This window comes from Rattus norvegicus, chromosome 15 (genome assembly GCF_021556685.1).
Source record: "Rattus norvegicus strain SHRSP/BbbUtx chromosome 15, alternate assembly SHRSP_T2T, whole genome shotgun sequence".
Taxonomy (NCBI): domain Eukaryota; kingdom Metazoa; phylum Chordata; class Mammalia; order Rodentia; family Muridae; genus Rattus; species Rattus norvegicus.
The window spans coordinates 10,733,627-10,749,155 of NC_141548.1; the positions used below are offsets into that span (position 1 = coordinate 10,733,627).

Sequence of the window (15,529 nt, forward strand, 5' to 3'; positions counted from 1 at the left end):
ACCATGAATGTAAACTGGAAAGCAGTCTATGCCCCTCCAGACATGGAAATCCTCATTCCTCAACTCTGTCTTCCTCTTGAAAGGTTTCTTTCTTTCTTTCGAATTTGTCTATTTATTTTGAGGCAGGCCTAGACTCATGTGGCATAGCCTCAAACTTACCACATAACTGAGGAAGGCTTTGAACTCCTGACAAGCATTTTTCTAATAAAATACTCATAATCAATTTCAGGTCTTAAAGATCCCATGTTCCAAAAAAAAAAAAAAAAAAAAAAAAAAAAAAAAAAAAAAACCTAGAAAATCCAACCTAGGCTCCCAGGTTTGAATGATTCGTTTACTTTGTGCAATGACTAATAGAGCATGTTATCATAGATAAGCATTTGACAATGTGGGCATTCTTGCCCTTTATACATGAGGAAACTGATGCTCTTTCTTCCTAGGAGATCAGTTTAGATTCTTAGGCCTTGGAACTGTGAACACGAGTCAGTCTAGGTAGGAGTGTAGAGAACTTATCTGACACATGCTAAAGACCTGGGTTCAATTCCCAAAACTGCCAAAAGAAAAAAGTAGAGAGCTGGAAGCTGGGAGGTGTGTTACGTGCCTTTAATCTCAGTGCTCAGGAGGAAGAGGAGGAAAACTGTGAGCTCAGGGCCAGCCTGGTCTACATACATATAAAATCTTAAACATTTAAAAAGTTTTAAAATAGCAGTCTTTACATCAGAATATTTTTGAATACATAGCTATTTTTATTTATTCATTACTGACTTTTTAGTAATATTTGGGGGGGGGGGGACACAGGGTCTCAATATGTATCGCTGGATGGCCCAGAATGCTATACACATCAGGCTGGTCTCAACAGAGGTCTGCTTGCCTATGCCTCCCATACCTGAGTCACCATGACCTGCTGGTATTATCATTGATAAGCTCTTCCAGCACATACAAAACAAAACACTTGTGGAGATTTCTTCTAAATTTATGTTTGCCTGGCAGTGGTGGTGAACACCTTTAGTCCCAGCACTTGAGAAGCAGAGGCAGGTGGATCTCTGTGAGTTCCAGGCCAGCCTGGTCTGGAATTCCAGGACAGCAAGAGCTACACAGAGAAACTCTGTCCCAAACGGGGCAAATCATTTGCTTTGGGTAGTAGAGGAAGGGTTCTTTCTGTTGAAGGAGGTTCAAATGGTGGCCTAGGAGAGGTCTTATCACTAATCTTACACACGATTTGAAGACAACTCTTACTAGATGCAGGTTTCCTTGAAGATTTGAGTGGAATAAAGTGTGTAATTACGTTATGAATCTTAACACAGCTGGAGTTTCAGATGGACAGCTAGAAGGGGTTTAGCTGGGTAGTGAGAATGCCTGCTCTCCTGGCTACTGTCGGTGAGCTTTCTTTATATCCTGTGTGGTAACTGAAGCCAGGGTTGCCATGGGAGGCAATTTGAATGAGGTCATTTAAAGTGGACCATGGAAATCTGAGTGCAGTTGTCTGCCCAGGACACAAGATCTTGTGTGTGTGGACCTTGTACTTGGATGGCAGGGGTCTGTTCCCTTTAGGGTAAACGACAAACAGGTAAGAAACGAACTCCTAATTTAATGGTGGGATGTTTTTAAAAATAAACTTCGGTACAGTGCCACACAAGGAACAATTTAGTGACATTACTGTGTAACTATTCTAAAAATATTATTTGAATAGCATCATATTGGAGTAAAGAGAAAGTAGGGTGCTTTCTAGAACTTTTTTTTTTCCAATTTCTAAGACTCAGACATTATATCTAATCTAAGAATTCCAAATCCTGTCAAAAATCATCGGCTCATGGTTTATTTCCAGTGATATTACAATCCCATGCCGGGTCGTGGTTATCTGTCACGAACTCCAATCGCATACATTAAAAAAAAAAAGTCCACATTCTTCTCTATAAGAAGTGAAGGGCAGGGGGGAGGGGGGTATCTAGTGTAAAATTGCACACGCCTGGTGTGTCCTGAACAGAAACCCGTCTGGGTTTTTTCTCACAGGCGTGACCTCTGCTCCAAGCACGCAATTGCCAGAGGGAGGAACAAGTGTCAGCCCAAAGGAAAACCCTGTTAGGGGATTTTCCCCCCCTTTCTTTACAAACGGATCACTTTTGGGGAGGAGTCAAAGTCCTCGCCAGGAGAGTACCACCTTTTCCCTTCTCCGGCCATCTCACCCCCCAGCCCTTTCCTAAAGCCCTCCTGGGAAGAACTTCCCCTGGTCACCCGGTTTCCACCGGGCCCAGTCGTCTCCCAATCCCGCCCGGCTGCCTCGGCTCCGCCCGGCGCCCGGTCCCCAGGCCACGCCGGGGTCGCTCGGGGCTCTGGGGCCGCGGCCCCCAGGTGCGGCGGGGGAGGGGCGCGGGGCGGGGCGGAGAGGAGGAGTGGCGCGGAGCGTGTGCGGCCGGGGAAGCCATTGCCTGGTTAATAGTTGCTGTTGCTGCACTTCCGCTTCTCTCCCAGCGAGAGCGAGACACGAGTGGCCAGGCCCAGCCGCAGCCGCAGCAGCAGCCGCGGCGGCGGCACGGAGCAGCCAGACACAAAGAGAGGTGCGGGGGGCCCCCGGGGCGGGCGAGCGGGCCGCGGGGCCGGGGGCGGACGGCACCGCCGGGCCACAGGCAGCAGGGCCGGGCGGCGGGGATGGGGCGGCGGGCCGGGGCGGCGGGGGCCGCGCGAACTGTCAGCGGGGCCCGGTCCCCGCGGGGACCCGCCCGCCCGGGGCGCATTGTGCGCGCCGGCCTGCGAGCGCAGCCCCGCGTGGCCGGGCCTGGCCGGGCGCCGTGTCCCCGCGGCCCACGCGGCCCACGCTCGGCTTCCTCACCCACTCTGGCTGCTCGGCTCGTCCCGACCTCACCAAACTCGAGCGGACGCCGGGAGGCCTCAGGGACGGCGGCGACGGCTCCTGGCCCTCCTCAGGCCACCCCCCGCGCGATCGCGGCCCCCGCGTCTCTTCGGCCGGTGCGGCGGTGGGCCCGGAGCCTCTGCAGGGCGGCGGGGGCGGCCCGGCCCGCGCCCTCCTGACAGCGGAGTTCCCTCTTTGCAGCGCCTGCATGGTCTGTGTTTCTGTTTTGTTTCCTCCCCCTGCAGGGGCCGTTCGCGGGGTGGGGTGGGGGGTTCGCTATGTCGGATGACGATTCGAGGGCCAGCACCAGCTCTTCCTCATCTTCGTCCTCCAACCAGCAGACCGAGAAAGAAGGCAGCACCCCCAAGAAGAAGGAGAGTAAAGTCAGCATGAGCAAAAACTCGAAGCTCCTCTCCACCAGTGCCAAGAGGTATCCCACTCCTTTCTCCACAGACATCTAGCTTCCCGGTCGCCTCGTGCTGCATGTCAGGGAGGGAGGCTTCAACGACGACGTTCTCAGGCAGGAAAATGGGGCACGGGAGTCCCACCTGTTTTCTCTCCTGCTCGCTGCTTCTGGTTTTGTTAAAGCCCATGTCCACAAGCAGGAGTTGTGGTTGGCCTCGTCCGTTTCTTGTTGGGAGTTTCAAGAATCCTCATTACTTTTATGAGTGACTCTCGCAATGTGATTTCAGAGTCCTCGTTCTAGTAATCACGACTTCCTAGAGGCTGTCATCATACTTCATTATTAAGCATACCTTCCTGGGCAATTCTGTCAAGACGAGTTCTGACCATCTTTCTTCCTCTTCACCTGTTGCAGGGGTTGTGTTTTCTGAACTGGGTTTTCCCCCCCCCCCCCCCCCATACATTACTTAAGGAATAACTAACTCCCATTAGTGGTTAAAGAAATTTACGTGATGTTTTATGGCGGCATTTGAAGAGCCTCTGCCTGTTTGGAGAGTTGAGGTAGTGAAAGAATCACTGAGTGACTGTAAACTTATTTTATTTCAGGTATTTTGGGGAGATTTTTTTTTTCCTTTTCTGTTTAAGAACTTCAGTTTGATACTTTTCAGGAAGACTTGTTTATTAGACAGGGTCTCTTGTGGCCCAAACTGGCCTTGAACTCAGCACAACTTCTGTCTCAGCCTCTTGATTGCTGGGGTTACAGAAGTGAGTCACTTACCTCAGCCAGCGATAGTCTTTTGTGTAAAAAGGCAGGTAGATATACTTTACCTCTGTCGACCTTAAGTCACATTCTCTGATCCCTGTGATCCTTAAAATAGTCTCTAGCAGGTACCTGGGAACTCCCTGACGTCCTTTCATAACTCCTTCTCTTTTTGTTGAGATAGTTGGCCATAGTAAGGAACAGAAACTGTGGGCTGGTGGGGAAGGGCATTCTCTAAAGAATTTAAATGAAGTGGAAGGTCTAGATGGCGTTGGATCTCTCTGCTGAGTAGTGAGCCTGGCACTCAGAGATTGACAGTCTCATCTGTCCTTTTCCCTGACCTGAAATTCAGAAACTTGGTGTGCTGTCTTAGTGACCTAACCGGACTGATATATGGTGACTTCAGTCATTTTAAATGGTTAGTGTTCAGGTCTCGAGAGCAGTGTTGATGCTTTGATAAAACTGCTCTGGGTTTCTCTGGTTTTTGGTTATATCTCAGACCCTCCAGGGTCTTTGATGACCTCCGAGAATCTCCCTGAGCCTAGAGTCCATCCATCTTGCTCTGGATGGCCTTTCTTGGTCACTCTCTGTCTTCTTAGGCTCTCTGTTTCACTTTGGCCTGTCCTGCCCTAGTGCAGGACATGAGCTGTGATGTCAGTGGGGCTTTTGCATTAAGCTAGAAATCGGTGCGTTTGTGACTGTGTTAGGAAGAAAATGGACAGGTATAGAAAGTAGTTTGCATTTTATCAGTATAGCACAAATAAATAGATTTCTCCATAGATATAGCTTGTCTTGTATGCTTAGAAGGCTAGAAACTTAGTTCTGGGTGTAGTGGTACAGGCCTTTGATTAGCTCGGCCCTTGGAAACAGGCAGGTAGATGTCCTGTGAGTTCAGTCAGCCTGTTCTATAGGGAGAGTTCCACGACACTCTGTCTCATGAGCAAAATACCAAGCAAAAAGTGTAAAACTGTGGTAGCTCAGATGGGAGGGTGTTGGCCGAACAGGCATGAAGCACCACCAGGAATGGTAGCACAGGCCTGTAATCCCAGGGCTATGCCAGGTAGGATCAGTCTTCCTTTCTCAAGGTCTCTGGAGGGTAGGAAGAGGCCAAGTATAATGCACTGAGCCCTGCTGCCTTTAGCTGGACCTTCTTCTCCTGTCAAAGAGGACACTGAATGTTGACTGGAGAAGTTCCTACCCTTAGAAAACCGTTGGGACTAGATGGACGGCCACTGCCATTCCTTGTCAGCCTGGCCTACGAGGGACAAGTTGGGAGCAGCTGGTAAAGAGACATGGCAAGTAGGAAGGGCAGCTGGGGATCAGCAAGTGACGGCTTTACCTGCAAGCCAGTGTGCTGAATGCAGCAGGTTTAGACGCCTAGAGAACTTGTTCCAGCAGTGGCTGTGTGCGTTGAAGGAGAGCTAGGTCAACATCGAAAGACAAAAAGTGGAAAGGGTGTCTAGGACAGGATGAAAGGGAGAAGTTAGGACGGTGGGTTGAAATGTGTTGGTTTGGAACTTCCTAATGAAGTTGGAAAGGTCATGTGTACCAGGAGATGGTGGAAAAGGAAACCTATGTGGGCAGAATAAGGGGATTCATTCACTATGGAGCATGGTCTCCAGCAGGAAGTACACAGAGCTAGACCCACATTTTGAACAGGCCTTTGAGTCACTGCAGACCTTGGCTTCGTGTCTGGACATGCTGCAGATGGTGACGTTTGAGGCTCAGTGAGTAAAACTCGGTGGTATTGGAGTTTAAAAAAGCTTATAGCTTTATTTTGTGTGTATTCATGTATGTATGTCAGGCATGTCAGGGTACACTGTGGAGATCAGAGGCCGAATTGCTGAAGACAGTTCTCTTTTCTCCGCTGTAGATTCCAGGGATTGAACTGGGGTCATCAGGTAGGATCCAGGCATCTTTAGCTGTGAGCTATCACCAGCCTTAAAAGCTTCACCTTCTAAGCATTAAAGGAGCAATTTGTTCCTTTTACAGCTCAGGGGGACACATTTGCTTTCAGATCTGAAAATGGTTAGTTCCAACACGTACAGGAATCTGGAAGCTAGTCCTCCAAACTAACATCCATTTGGGAATGAAACACCAGATGCAAGCCTAAAGGGACCAGGATTCTTACTGGAAGTGGTAGAATTTAGCAGGACACTAATAATGTCAGTAGAGACTGGATGTTCTAAACGGGACCACATTTGGAGGGACAGGAAGTCTCTTCAATAGGAAACTTTGAAGAACTTCCCCAGGCACCACTCAATTTGTTTTCCTTTTAACGCGGAAGAAGTACCAGCTAAAAATGTCAGAGCTTCATAGCAGACTTCTTACCCTCTGAAAACCACTGGAAAGGGAAAAACACCCATTGTCATTCAGATCGCCGAGTTTGCTTGTTGTCCTCTTTTTTGCCTTGGTGGATTTTTAAGTTGCCCGTTAGGATGAGAAGTCATACATAGTCTCCCTTTAGGAGAAGTAGCTTAAGGCCCCAAAGTTTGTCGTTTTAACTGGTGCCCTCAGCGCCTGAGTTAGCAGAAGAGAAGACAAAGGCCAGGGCCCGGTGTGAACTGTCAGTGGCTTCGGCCTAAGGGTGGGGGATGGGCTCTTTGTGAGGTGAGGAGGTGCGGAGAGACCAATGCGGGCCTGCAGGGCTGGGGCTGCCCGAGCAAGCTTGTCCTCGGCCCGGGCGGCCGGGAAGTCCGGGGCTGGGCACGGGCCAGTGCTCCCGGAGGGTGCAGGCGGCCGTGCACCTGTGCGGGGCCGCTGGGGGTCCTGCGGTCCTCGGCTCCACCCAGCACTTCCTGGGCCGCTCGACCCTTGACGGTGGCGGTCACTAGGGCCCCGAGCGGCCATATTGGCTTTGCCGGCAGGCCACTGTGTCCCGGTGCGGGCAGGGTCTGGGTCTGAGCAGCACTGACCTGCTGAGGGCGCTGATGTGGCAGGTCCCGGCCTGCAGGGGGCGCTGGTGTGCAGGGTCCTGGCCTGACCGGGGGGTGGGGTGGGGGGCGGGGGGGGTGGAGGGTACCTGACGGAGTAGTGGTCTGCTGGGAGACTCAGAACGATGGGCCTGGCCTGGGGGTGGGGCTGCTGTGTGGAGTCACTGTTTAGGGAGCAAGAGGTCCAGGTTCGGGCAGGGAGACCAGACCTGGACAACCACTGCTGGGTCCCAGGTCTGGGAATCCCAGGGGAGACTCAAACTGTTTACGCGGGAGGCAACTGTTTTTGTGTGCTTGGCAGTATTGGAAGCCCTATGCTGTCAAGGGTGGGAGAGCCTGCAAGCTGCTCCCCTGCACAGGGAAGTCTCCCCAGCCTGGGACCTCTGCGTATCCTCTCCTTCCGCAGTGGAGGTAAGGTGGGCTACTGACCTGATTCTGGAAGGGCTTCTGACTAACCTTGTTTCCTGATCTCCCAGGATCCAGAAGGAGCTGGCAGACATCACTTTAGACCCGCCGCCAAACTGCAGGTAAGTAAGCTGCCTATGGATTGCCTTAAAATTCTTCTATCTTGTGCTTTGTATTAGTGAGCTTTGCTTTTCTTCTATGGCCTGTGCATGGCGTGGTGCTAACATCAGATGAAATGTGTGTGTGTCAGTGGGTATGGCATGCAGCAGGCTGAGGTCTTCTGAGAGACCTGATGGCTTTCCATGGAATGGGCACTTGTGTATAGGGAACAAAACTTGAGGTTAGGTAAAGGAGCTTGCCTGCTTTAGTGTAGCTATAGGCGAGGTCGGCCTTCACACGTGCAGTTTTGGGGCATTTTGTGTTCTTATTACTTTGCCGGAATTACCTTACCACAGCTCTAAGATGCTGGAGCTTACGGTGAGAACAAGCTGGCCCTAAGACCTACTCTCATATGCGATTCTGTTTTGAGTTTGCAAAGCAATTCCGGAAGTAGCTTGTGACCTTAGTAGAATGATTTTGCTTTAAACTTTTAATTTAAACTCTTAAAAGGTGATGTTTTTGTTGATGTTGCTTCGTCTAGTGTGAAAACAGTTTGAAGCCAGCTTTCAATTGGCTTTATTTAAAATCACCAGTTTTGCATTTTTGAGTCAAGGTGGCAAGAAGTCATGATGATTTGTCTAAACTGATACTTGAATCATGGAGGTCTAAAAAAAATCTTTGAGCCAGGATCAGCCTTGAATGAAGGCGAGGTTTCATTGGTGCTTTAAGTTCATAGGTAGAAGTGACTGGCAAGTATTAGTGGATATACACAGCAAGTAGGCGCAGACATTTAGGGTGGGTGCTAAATGAAATATTTTGCTTTTAGCACTCATGTTTTAAAACCATGACTGGTGGATTAAGAGCAAAATTTCGTGTTGCTATTGACTTACTTTTCTGTGCGTGGCTGCATGTGGAGATTAAAGGACAACTTCGTGGGGTTGGTCAGTCGCTGTTCCTACCTTTATGTAGATGTTAGGGATAAACTCGGGCTGCCAGGCTGGAGCTGAAAGCGTCTTCCTCTCGAGCCTTCTGCTCTGCCCTAGTGCTTCTGTTTTGTAAGAATTTGTTCATAATATTGACCAGATTTGTGGTACATTTTGGAATTCTGTCCTGATTTGTAAGAAAGTTATTTTCAGTTTTAGGTACTTTTTTTTTCTTCTCTAGACAGCGTTTCAGGCTGGCCTCAAACAATGTCTAGCTGAGGGTAGCCTTGAGTGTTTCATTCTCCTGTCATTACCTTGCCCCTAGCATGGGCAGTACAGGTGTGGGGTGTCATGTTGGCTTTATGCCAGGCTAATCTCAGGGCCTCATGCATGTACTCTACCAGCTGAGCTACATGGAAAGTTAGTTAGACCATGCTCTTTAACTGAGTCTCTCATTGTTCTCATGGTTTCTTCTGTGACTGGTCATTTTTCAGTGGTTGAGAATTAGAGAAATATTAAAAGACGCAAGCCCAGGCTTCCCTGGGTTGTTTGTGTGGATCAGACATTCCCTACGGTAGGTCCGTGCCGTAGCTGCCGCTGCTGTTGGTATCAGCTCCCCTGTGTGTGGCTCCGCTGAGCCTCAACAGCTCTGGCTGCTCACATTAGAACCTGTAGCTTCCAGCGAGTATCGGTCATTCAGACACAGAGTGGCTTTCTCGTGAGTAAGTGCTATCAGATTTAAAACCGTAAACAATTTGAAGAATTTCACGAGATAGTCTTCTTTCAGAAGCAGGATAAGTACGCTTGAGTCCATGTTGTAGCGGGTTTGTCTGTGAGAGGTTTGCGTTTCTGAAGCATGAAGGACTTTTTGTCTTTGTAAAGAATCACGCCTTCAAACTGAAGTCCTGAGCATCACCTGGGGGTGCCGTACACTGCATCACTGTGGCATGGCAGACCTTGCCACTCAGACATTTGGGAAGAGTGATTTCCAAGAAATCACTCTTCTTTTCCACAGGTGTCTATTTTAAGCTGCCCTTTACAAATAGCATCTGCTTTAATTTCTGGAGATTTCCCCCACTGGATTGTAAGTCTAATTCTCAACCTTCCTAATGCTGTGACCCTTTATACAGCTCCTTCTATTGTGGGAACCCCGGACCATATAAAATTGTTTCTGCTGCTACTTTGTAACTAGCTTTGCTACTGTTATGAATCTTAATGTGAATATCTGATAGGCAGGATATTGCTATGCGACCCCTGTGATAGGAGGTCAGGACCCACAGGTTGAGAACCACCGTTTTAAGTGATAATGAATTTGAGTTTCTGCTTTTGACTGCCTTTCTGGTGTTACCGCCCTGTGTTATGCTGTGGTTTCAGTCCTTAGCTCTTGTCTGAGTTTGGCTTTATATTTTGTGCTGCTGCCTGTATAGAAGTGAAAACCAGTGTTTAAAATAGCATTTATTCATGTTGTGTATGTGTGAGGACGCACATGAGCCACAGTGTATATAAGAATGTCAGAGGACAACTTGTAGAAGTCCTACCGTGTGGGTCTTAGGGACCCAACTCAGGCTACCAGACTTGGGGGCAAGTGCCTACCTGTTGAGCCATCCTCCCTGCCCCTCTATAAGACGTAACTGTTTAATATTTTGATGACCTTTCTTGTTGGAGACAGAATAGATGCTTGGATGCTTTTTGAAGTCGGCTTCCAATTAAGACGTGTGAATTAAGTGATACAATTAAGATGTGTGAATTAAGTGATACAATTAAGACGTGTGAATTAAGTGATTCATTAAATATTTTTTTCTTGTGTACCCTCAGCATTAGTACTCAGTGTTTCACAGTGAAACTATAAGTTATTGAATAAGCTGGAAAATTGGTTTTCACTTCTGAATTTGAGGTAGTTTTACCCTTTCCAGGACTTCGTTCGGTCAGTGTGAGTGTGTGGATTTAAGTTTAGACACATGACTTTGTTAAAGCACAGCAGTGGCGTACAGTATCCTCCCAGTGGGCAGCGACCTACTGTGCAGGAGCGCTCTCTGCACCAGAGGCCAGAGGCGTGCTGCTTGTTCTTGCTAGCGTCTGCACTCCACAAAACAGTTTGCACCCCAAGTCGCTGATCCCCAAACCTTGTGTGAGTTCCAGTTGCTAAATATGTTGCACAAGAAAAGGTAATAATTGTATTGAGTAGATTTTTATATATAAATTCTATACACACGTGTTTCTGAGCATGGGTTTGTGTTAATGCTCATGGAAGTCAAAAGAAGGCATTGACCTCTGGAGTTACATACAGGTGCTTCTGAGCTCCCATAGTGGATTCTGGAAATGGAATTTGGGTCCCCTTACCTATCAACAAGACTCTTAGCTACTGAGCCATCACTGGCCCCGGGAGACTTTGAAAAATATAAATTGATTTATATTGCAATGTAAATTAAATTCTTACTTTCAAACTGTTTAGTGGTATGTATGAATCTTTCTCCTTCTTTCCCCCCCTCACCCCCCCGTGTGTGTGCGTGAGTGTGTGAGTGTGCATACATAAGGAATTAACTGTTTCTGGAGTTCACCGTGCATTTGGTTATGCTGTTTATCTATCATTGGCTCTTGTTGAAGGAGGAAATTGTGACTCCTGTAGCAGTTCCACAGCTCGCTCCATTTCAGAAAAACCATGCCCTCTAGAAGCCGTGGTCTCTGAGCCACGAGGCTCATTGTGTAGCTGTCATTTGTAGCCCATAGCCCATACTTTGCTAAATTGATTGCTAGCTGGATGACTAAACATGAATGGTTTTGGAGTAAGTTTACTCATCATAAGTGGCTATTTTGCCTAAGTCCTTTAGTTTTGATAGGAATGTCTATATTATAAGCAAGGCTCTAGTGCTAATGGGAACCTAAAATTCAAAATTTTGGTTGCTGTCATTACAGATAAAGTATTTTTGAGAAGTCACTAAGCCTTTTAAGCACAGACAAAGGGTAGCAAAAATGAACTTTTCTCTATATAATGTTATTTTATTTGACAAGTGTTTTTATTTTACTTTTTTTATTTATTTGACTATGTAACATTGAGTCAGTACCTTCCCCATCCAGAGTTATATTACATACAGATAAATTTTTTCCTCTTAAAGAATTTTGAGGTGAAACAACATAATTAACAAAACAAAACAGAGTTCGAGGACAGCAAGGGATACAGAGAGAGACCCTGTCTTGTAAAACCAAAAAACAACCAAAAAAAGCCCAGAAAAACAAGCAGTACATCTGTCTCATAGTTCTCAGCCTTATCCTCTTGGCTAAGAGGGCCCATTGCTTATCTTGTCTACCTCTCAGTGTGTGGAAGCCCAACTTTGTCTTCATGTAGCTCAGGCTGACCTTGAACTTGCTGTTTCGTGAGGATGACTGAGCTCTTCGTCTTCCTGCTTCCACCTGCAAATGCTGAGGTTACCGCTTCTTGCTAGCACTCCCTTGCTTTGAGACAGGTTCTTGCTGTGTAACTAGGCTAGCTCTGAATTCATCATCCTCCTGCTTTGCCTCCTGGTAAGGAGTTATGAATCATTAAAGTTTCTGTATTGAATAGTGAACGTATTGGAGCAGGATAGTGTCAGTAGTTGTACAGTGTTGCAGATGTAATAGTGTCACTGAATTGTACACTTAGAATGTTAAAATGCTAAATTGTATATAGTCAGTTGTGTGTGTAAAACCACAGTAGGACAGAAGTGATTCCCTGAGAGGGCTGCTCTTTAGGGGGCTGGGGTGTGTGAGAGGATTCACAACTACCCACAATTCCATCTCTGAGGGATCCGATGCTTTCTTGTGGTCTTCACAGGTAGCCACACTCACACAGAAACATACACATAGATAAATCTTTAAAAAAGTATTTTAAAACACAGTAAAACAATATTGTTAAATGTTTTTTAAAAAAAATCCTTGTAGCTCAAGAGGTGAAAGTGGTTTTAGGTAAAGGCGCCCATTGTCTCCGTCACAGCCTTATTGCTTGTTGTACATGAGGTGGTTCATCATCTGTGAACGGTGCTGAGGTATTGACGTAGTAGCCACTAGTGCCTTGGTGTGAGGGCAGAAGAGAGAAATGGCTTTGCCCTCACTGCACAGCCCGAGGCTGGAGCACTTACTCATCTGGGAAGATTTCAAGAGGATTGGATTGAAGAGTGAGATGTAGACTCACTGGAGGAAGCTGCCAGCAAACGTGGTGGAGGGCAGGCAGGGAGAGCTGTCACATGGTGGGTGAGCCTTTGGCTTCAGAGTGCAGAACAAGTGGGAGGGTGTAAGGAGAGTAAAATGTGAGCTCCTCTGTCAAGCCACGGGCTTGCATTTCACTTTAGAGAAGACATTAGAGAATCTTGGAAACTTTTGAGTGGGAAATGAAATGTTGATGAAACAATTTGACAAAGACAAGGATGGCATGAGGCTGAGTAGGAAGCAGTAGACTTAGTTGGTGCTATAGTGCGAGGCCAGAGGTCTTGGGAAACAGGCAGCAGCAGGCTTGAACCAGAAGAACCAGGAAACTTGCCTGCTGAAGGGAAACAGGGGTTTTGGGTTTGAGTAGCACAGAAGCTAGGACAAGAAAAATGGCTTAGAGAGGCAAGTTCTGTCCCCAACGTTGTTCTGTGGATCATATATAGTGTCGAGCATGTTGCTGCCACAGAGTAGACCATGATTGTAGTTTGATTTTATATCTGAGCTTATTTGATCAATTATTGAACTCTCGGCTCTGCCTGCTTTTAGGTTAGATTAGGCAAATTAAGTAGACTATAAATTCTCCAAGAGGCAAAGGCAATAACTTACGTTTTTGTTTCTGACCCTGTAGGTTTCCCCCAACTTTTCAATTGAAAGATTTCAGAGCTGTAAAAGAAAGACATCGGGAGACTAGTGTAGTACACTTTAACTGTCTATGGAAACTTTACATTTGTATAGTTCTTTTGTTTGCGATTTTTTTTTTTGTTTTTGTTTTTGTTTTTTCCAGAGCTGGGGACCGAACCCTGGGCCTTGCGCTTGCTAGGCAAGCGCTCTACCACTGAGCTAAATCCCCAACCCCTACATTTGTATAGTTCTTAATTTCATTAGTGATGAGATAAATACCATGACCAAAACGAACTTAGGGTAGAAAGCCTTTTATTCTATCTGTCACTTAGACACATCAGAGCAGGTCTGTCTGCCAGCTGGTCCATACTGCATCACCTCTGACCAAGGAAACACAGCAGAAGAAGCCATAGAGTTCTGCTTGCTGGCGTGTGCAGGCAATGTTTAGTCAGCTTCCTTAGACAGCCCAGGACAGGCCTGGCTAGGGAATGTTGCCACCTGCAGTGGGCTAGGCCTTCCTTATAACAATCAACAAGATAATTCCCTACAGACATATCAGTCCTAGTGATTTCTCTCTTGAGAGTCCCAGATGATTGTAGGTTGTCAGCCTCACAGTCAGAGCTGACCAGGACACATGGTTTCTTTGTTTAACTATCATAGAGTGTGAATGAAAGCTGCTTTCATTAAGTGGTGAAGTATGCTTGAGTCAAAGGTGCGAAGGCTGAAGGTGACTTTCCACATGAGTTTGGAAAGTTTTTGATGATGAAGTGTATGAGATTCTCTGGGACGAAGAGGGCTAGCAATTGTGTTCTAAAAGCTGGTCACAAACCACAGTAACAGCGCAGGGAAGACTGAGGCAGGAGGAGCATGCATTCGAAGCAATTGTGGGCTACATAGCAAGTTCCAGATAGAACCGTGTTCTGAGGAATATCTGTAATGGAGGACAGGTAAAGAAAGAAGATCTGGAAAAAGAGGAAGCCAAGAAGCAGGAAGGGCTGCCATGGCTCTGGGAGACAGGAAGAAACTTAAACAGCTTTTCAGTGTGGTTTTCGGTTTGTTTGTTTGTTTGTTTTTTGTAATAGACCAAAAGGGGAAGCAAACAGAGAAGGGTGGAGGGACAAGAAGGAGATGGAACAGTTTTAAACAGGAGAAGGAAGCAGAACGCGGAGTCGAGCTATTGGCAAAGGCAGAGCAGTAGCATCTGCCTCCCGCCTGCCCTTCCCGTGACACCGTACGCTCCTTGAGAGCTGGGACTGCTCTGTCTCCGCATCCCTATGGTGCCTGAGAAACAGTCGATCCTCACTGCGAATTGAACTCATAAACTCGAAGTGACTAGTGTCAACCCGATGGGTCACAGAACATCTTCTTACATTCTTTAACAAAGAATGCAAACAAGAGTTGGGGAAACTGTCTCACAGCTGTCCACAGCCCCAGGCATTGTTGGCAGTTTGGGCCCTCCAGTGTCACAGAGGGGCAGGACATCAGTGTGATTTAAATAAAAAAAAGATGTGGTCTGTTCTCCAGACTGGACCGGTAGTATAATTAAAAAAATAACATTGTGTACACTTTCATTTTATAAGGTTGTCTACAAGGGAGCAGTGGTGTAGGGATGCTAAATAACTGGGGTCCAGTACCCTAAAGGTGTTCCAAGCAGGTGTCTGTTAGAAGAGCTGGAACTGACCCTCCTGAGACGTCTGATGCCCTCCTGTCACCAGTAGAGTGCAATAGGGCTTACATAGGAAACCGTTCTCACACATCCGCTCACTCAGCCCTGCCTTGAGTGAGACACAGGGCGAGCCTGGTACCTGGTGCAGCTTGTCCTTCTCACCCCGGGCACCTCCTCCTCCTTGGAGGCTAGGAGCTCATCAGATCTGTGCTTGGGAGGCTAATGAATGCTGGAGCTGCTATATTCAAACCAGTCTTCCCTTTAATATGCTCACGTGACTGTGAGTAGCTTTCCAGAACCCATATCGCATGGGGGAGCCTTTGGGAGCCATGGTGCTGCCTGGGGCAGGGTCCTCTGCCTGTCAGAGTGTGTGAACTTGACAAGTTAGTAACATGACAGATGAGAAGAGAAGTGCTGATGTCATCCAGCTCTTGCATAGTGTCCAGAAGCAGCTTGACCACTAGTGTCACATCAGACTTCCCCAGCCTGGACCGTGTCAGTACTGTTTCCTGTAATATTAATCAGTGGTGTGGTCTCAGTAGGGCTCTTGGCATTGGTATGATGACGACTGATACTGTCAGGACTTTAGGCATTTGTGTCTGTTTAAATGATAGATGGAAAGCTTGTATGGGGTATACCCCAGTAAATCTTACAGAAAAAGACTTGAACTTGATATGATATATCACACCTCTAATA

The 15,529-nt window shown here is 47.3% G+C and overlaps 1 protein-coding gene across 3 annotated transcripts in view; it reads left to right on the forward strand.

The window, feature by feature from the left end:
- The first annotated feature begins 2,368 nt into the window (after positions 1 to 2,368).
- Ube2e1 (ubiquitin-conjugating enzyme E2E 1) overlaps positions 2,369 to 15,529 on the forward strand; it is a 52,259-nt gene continuing 39,098 nt past the window's right edge. Inside the window, 3 exon segments of one of the 3 annotated variants that reach the window (NM_001399579.1) lie at positions 2,369 to 2,552; positions 3,091 to 3,275; positions 7,417 to 7,467. In NM_001399579.1, coding sequence (NP_001386508.1) covers positions 3,124 to 3,275; positions 7,417 to 7,467 — 203 coding nt within the window. In that variant the 5' untranslated portion in view covers positions 2,369 to 2,552; positions 3,091 to 3,123. 3 annotated transcript variants of the gene reach the window in all.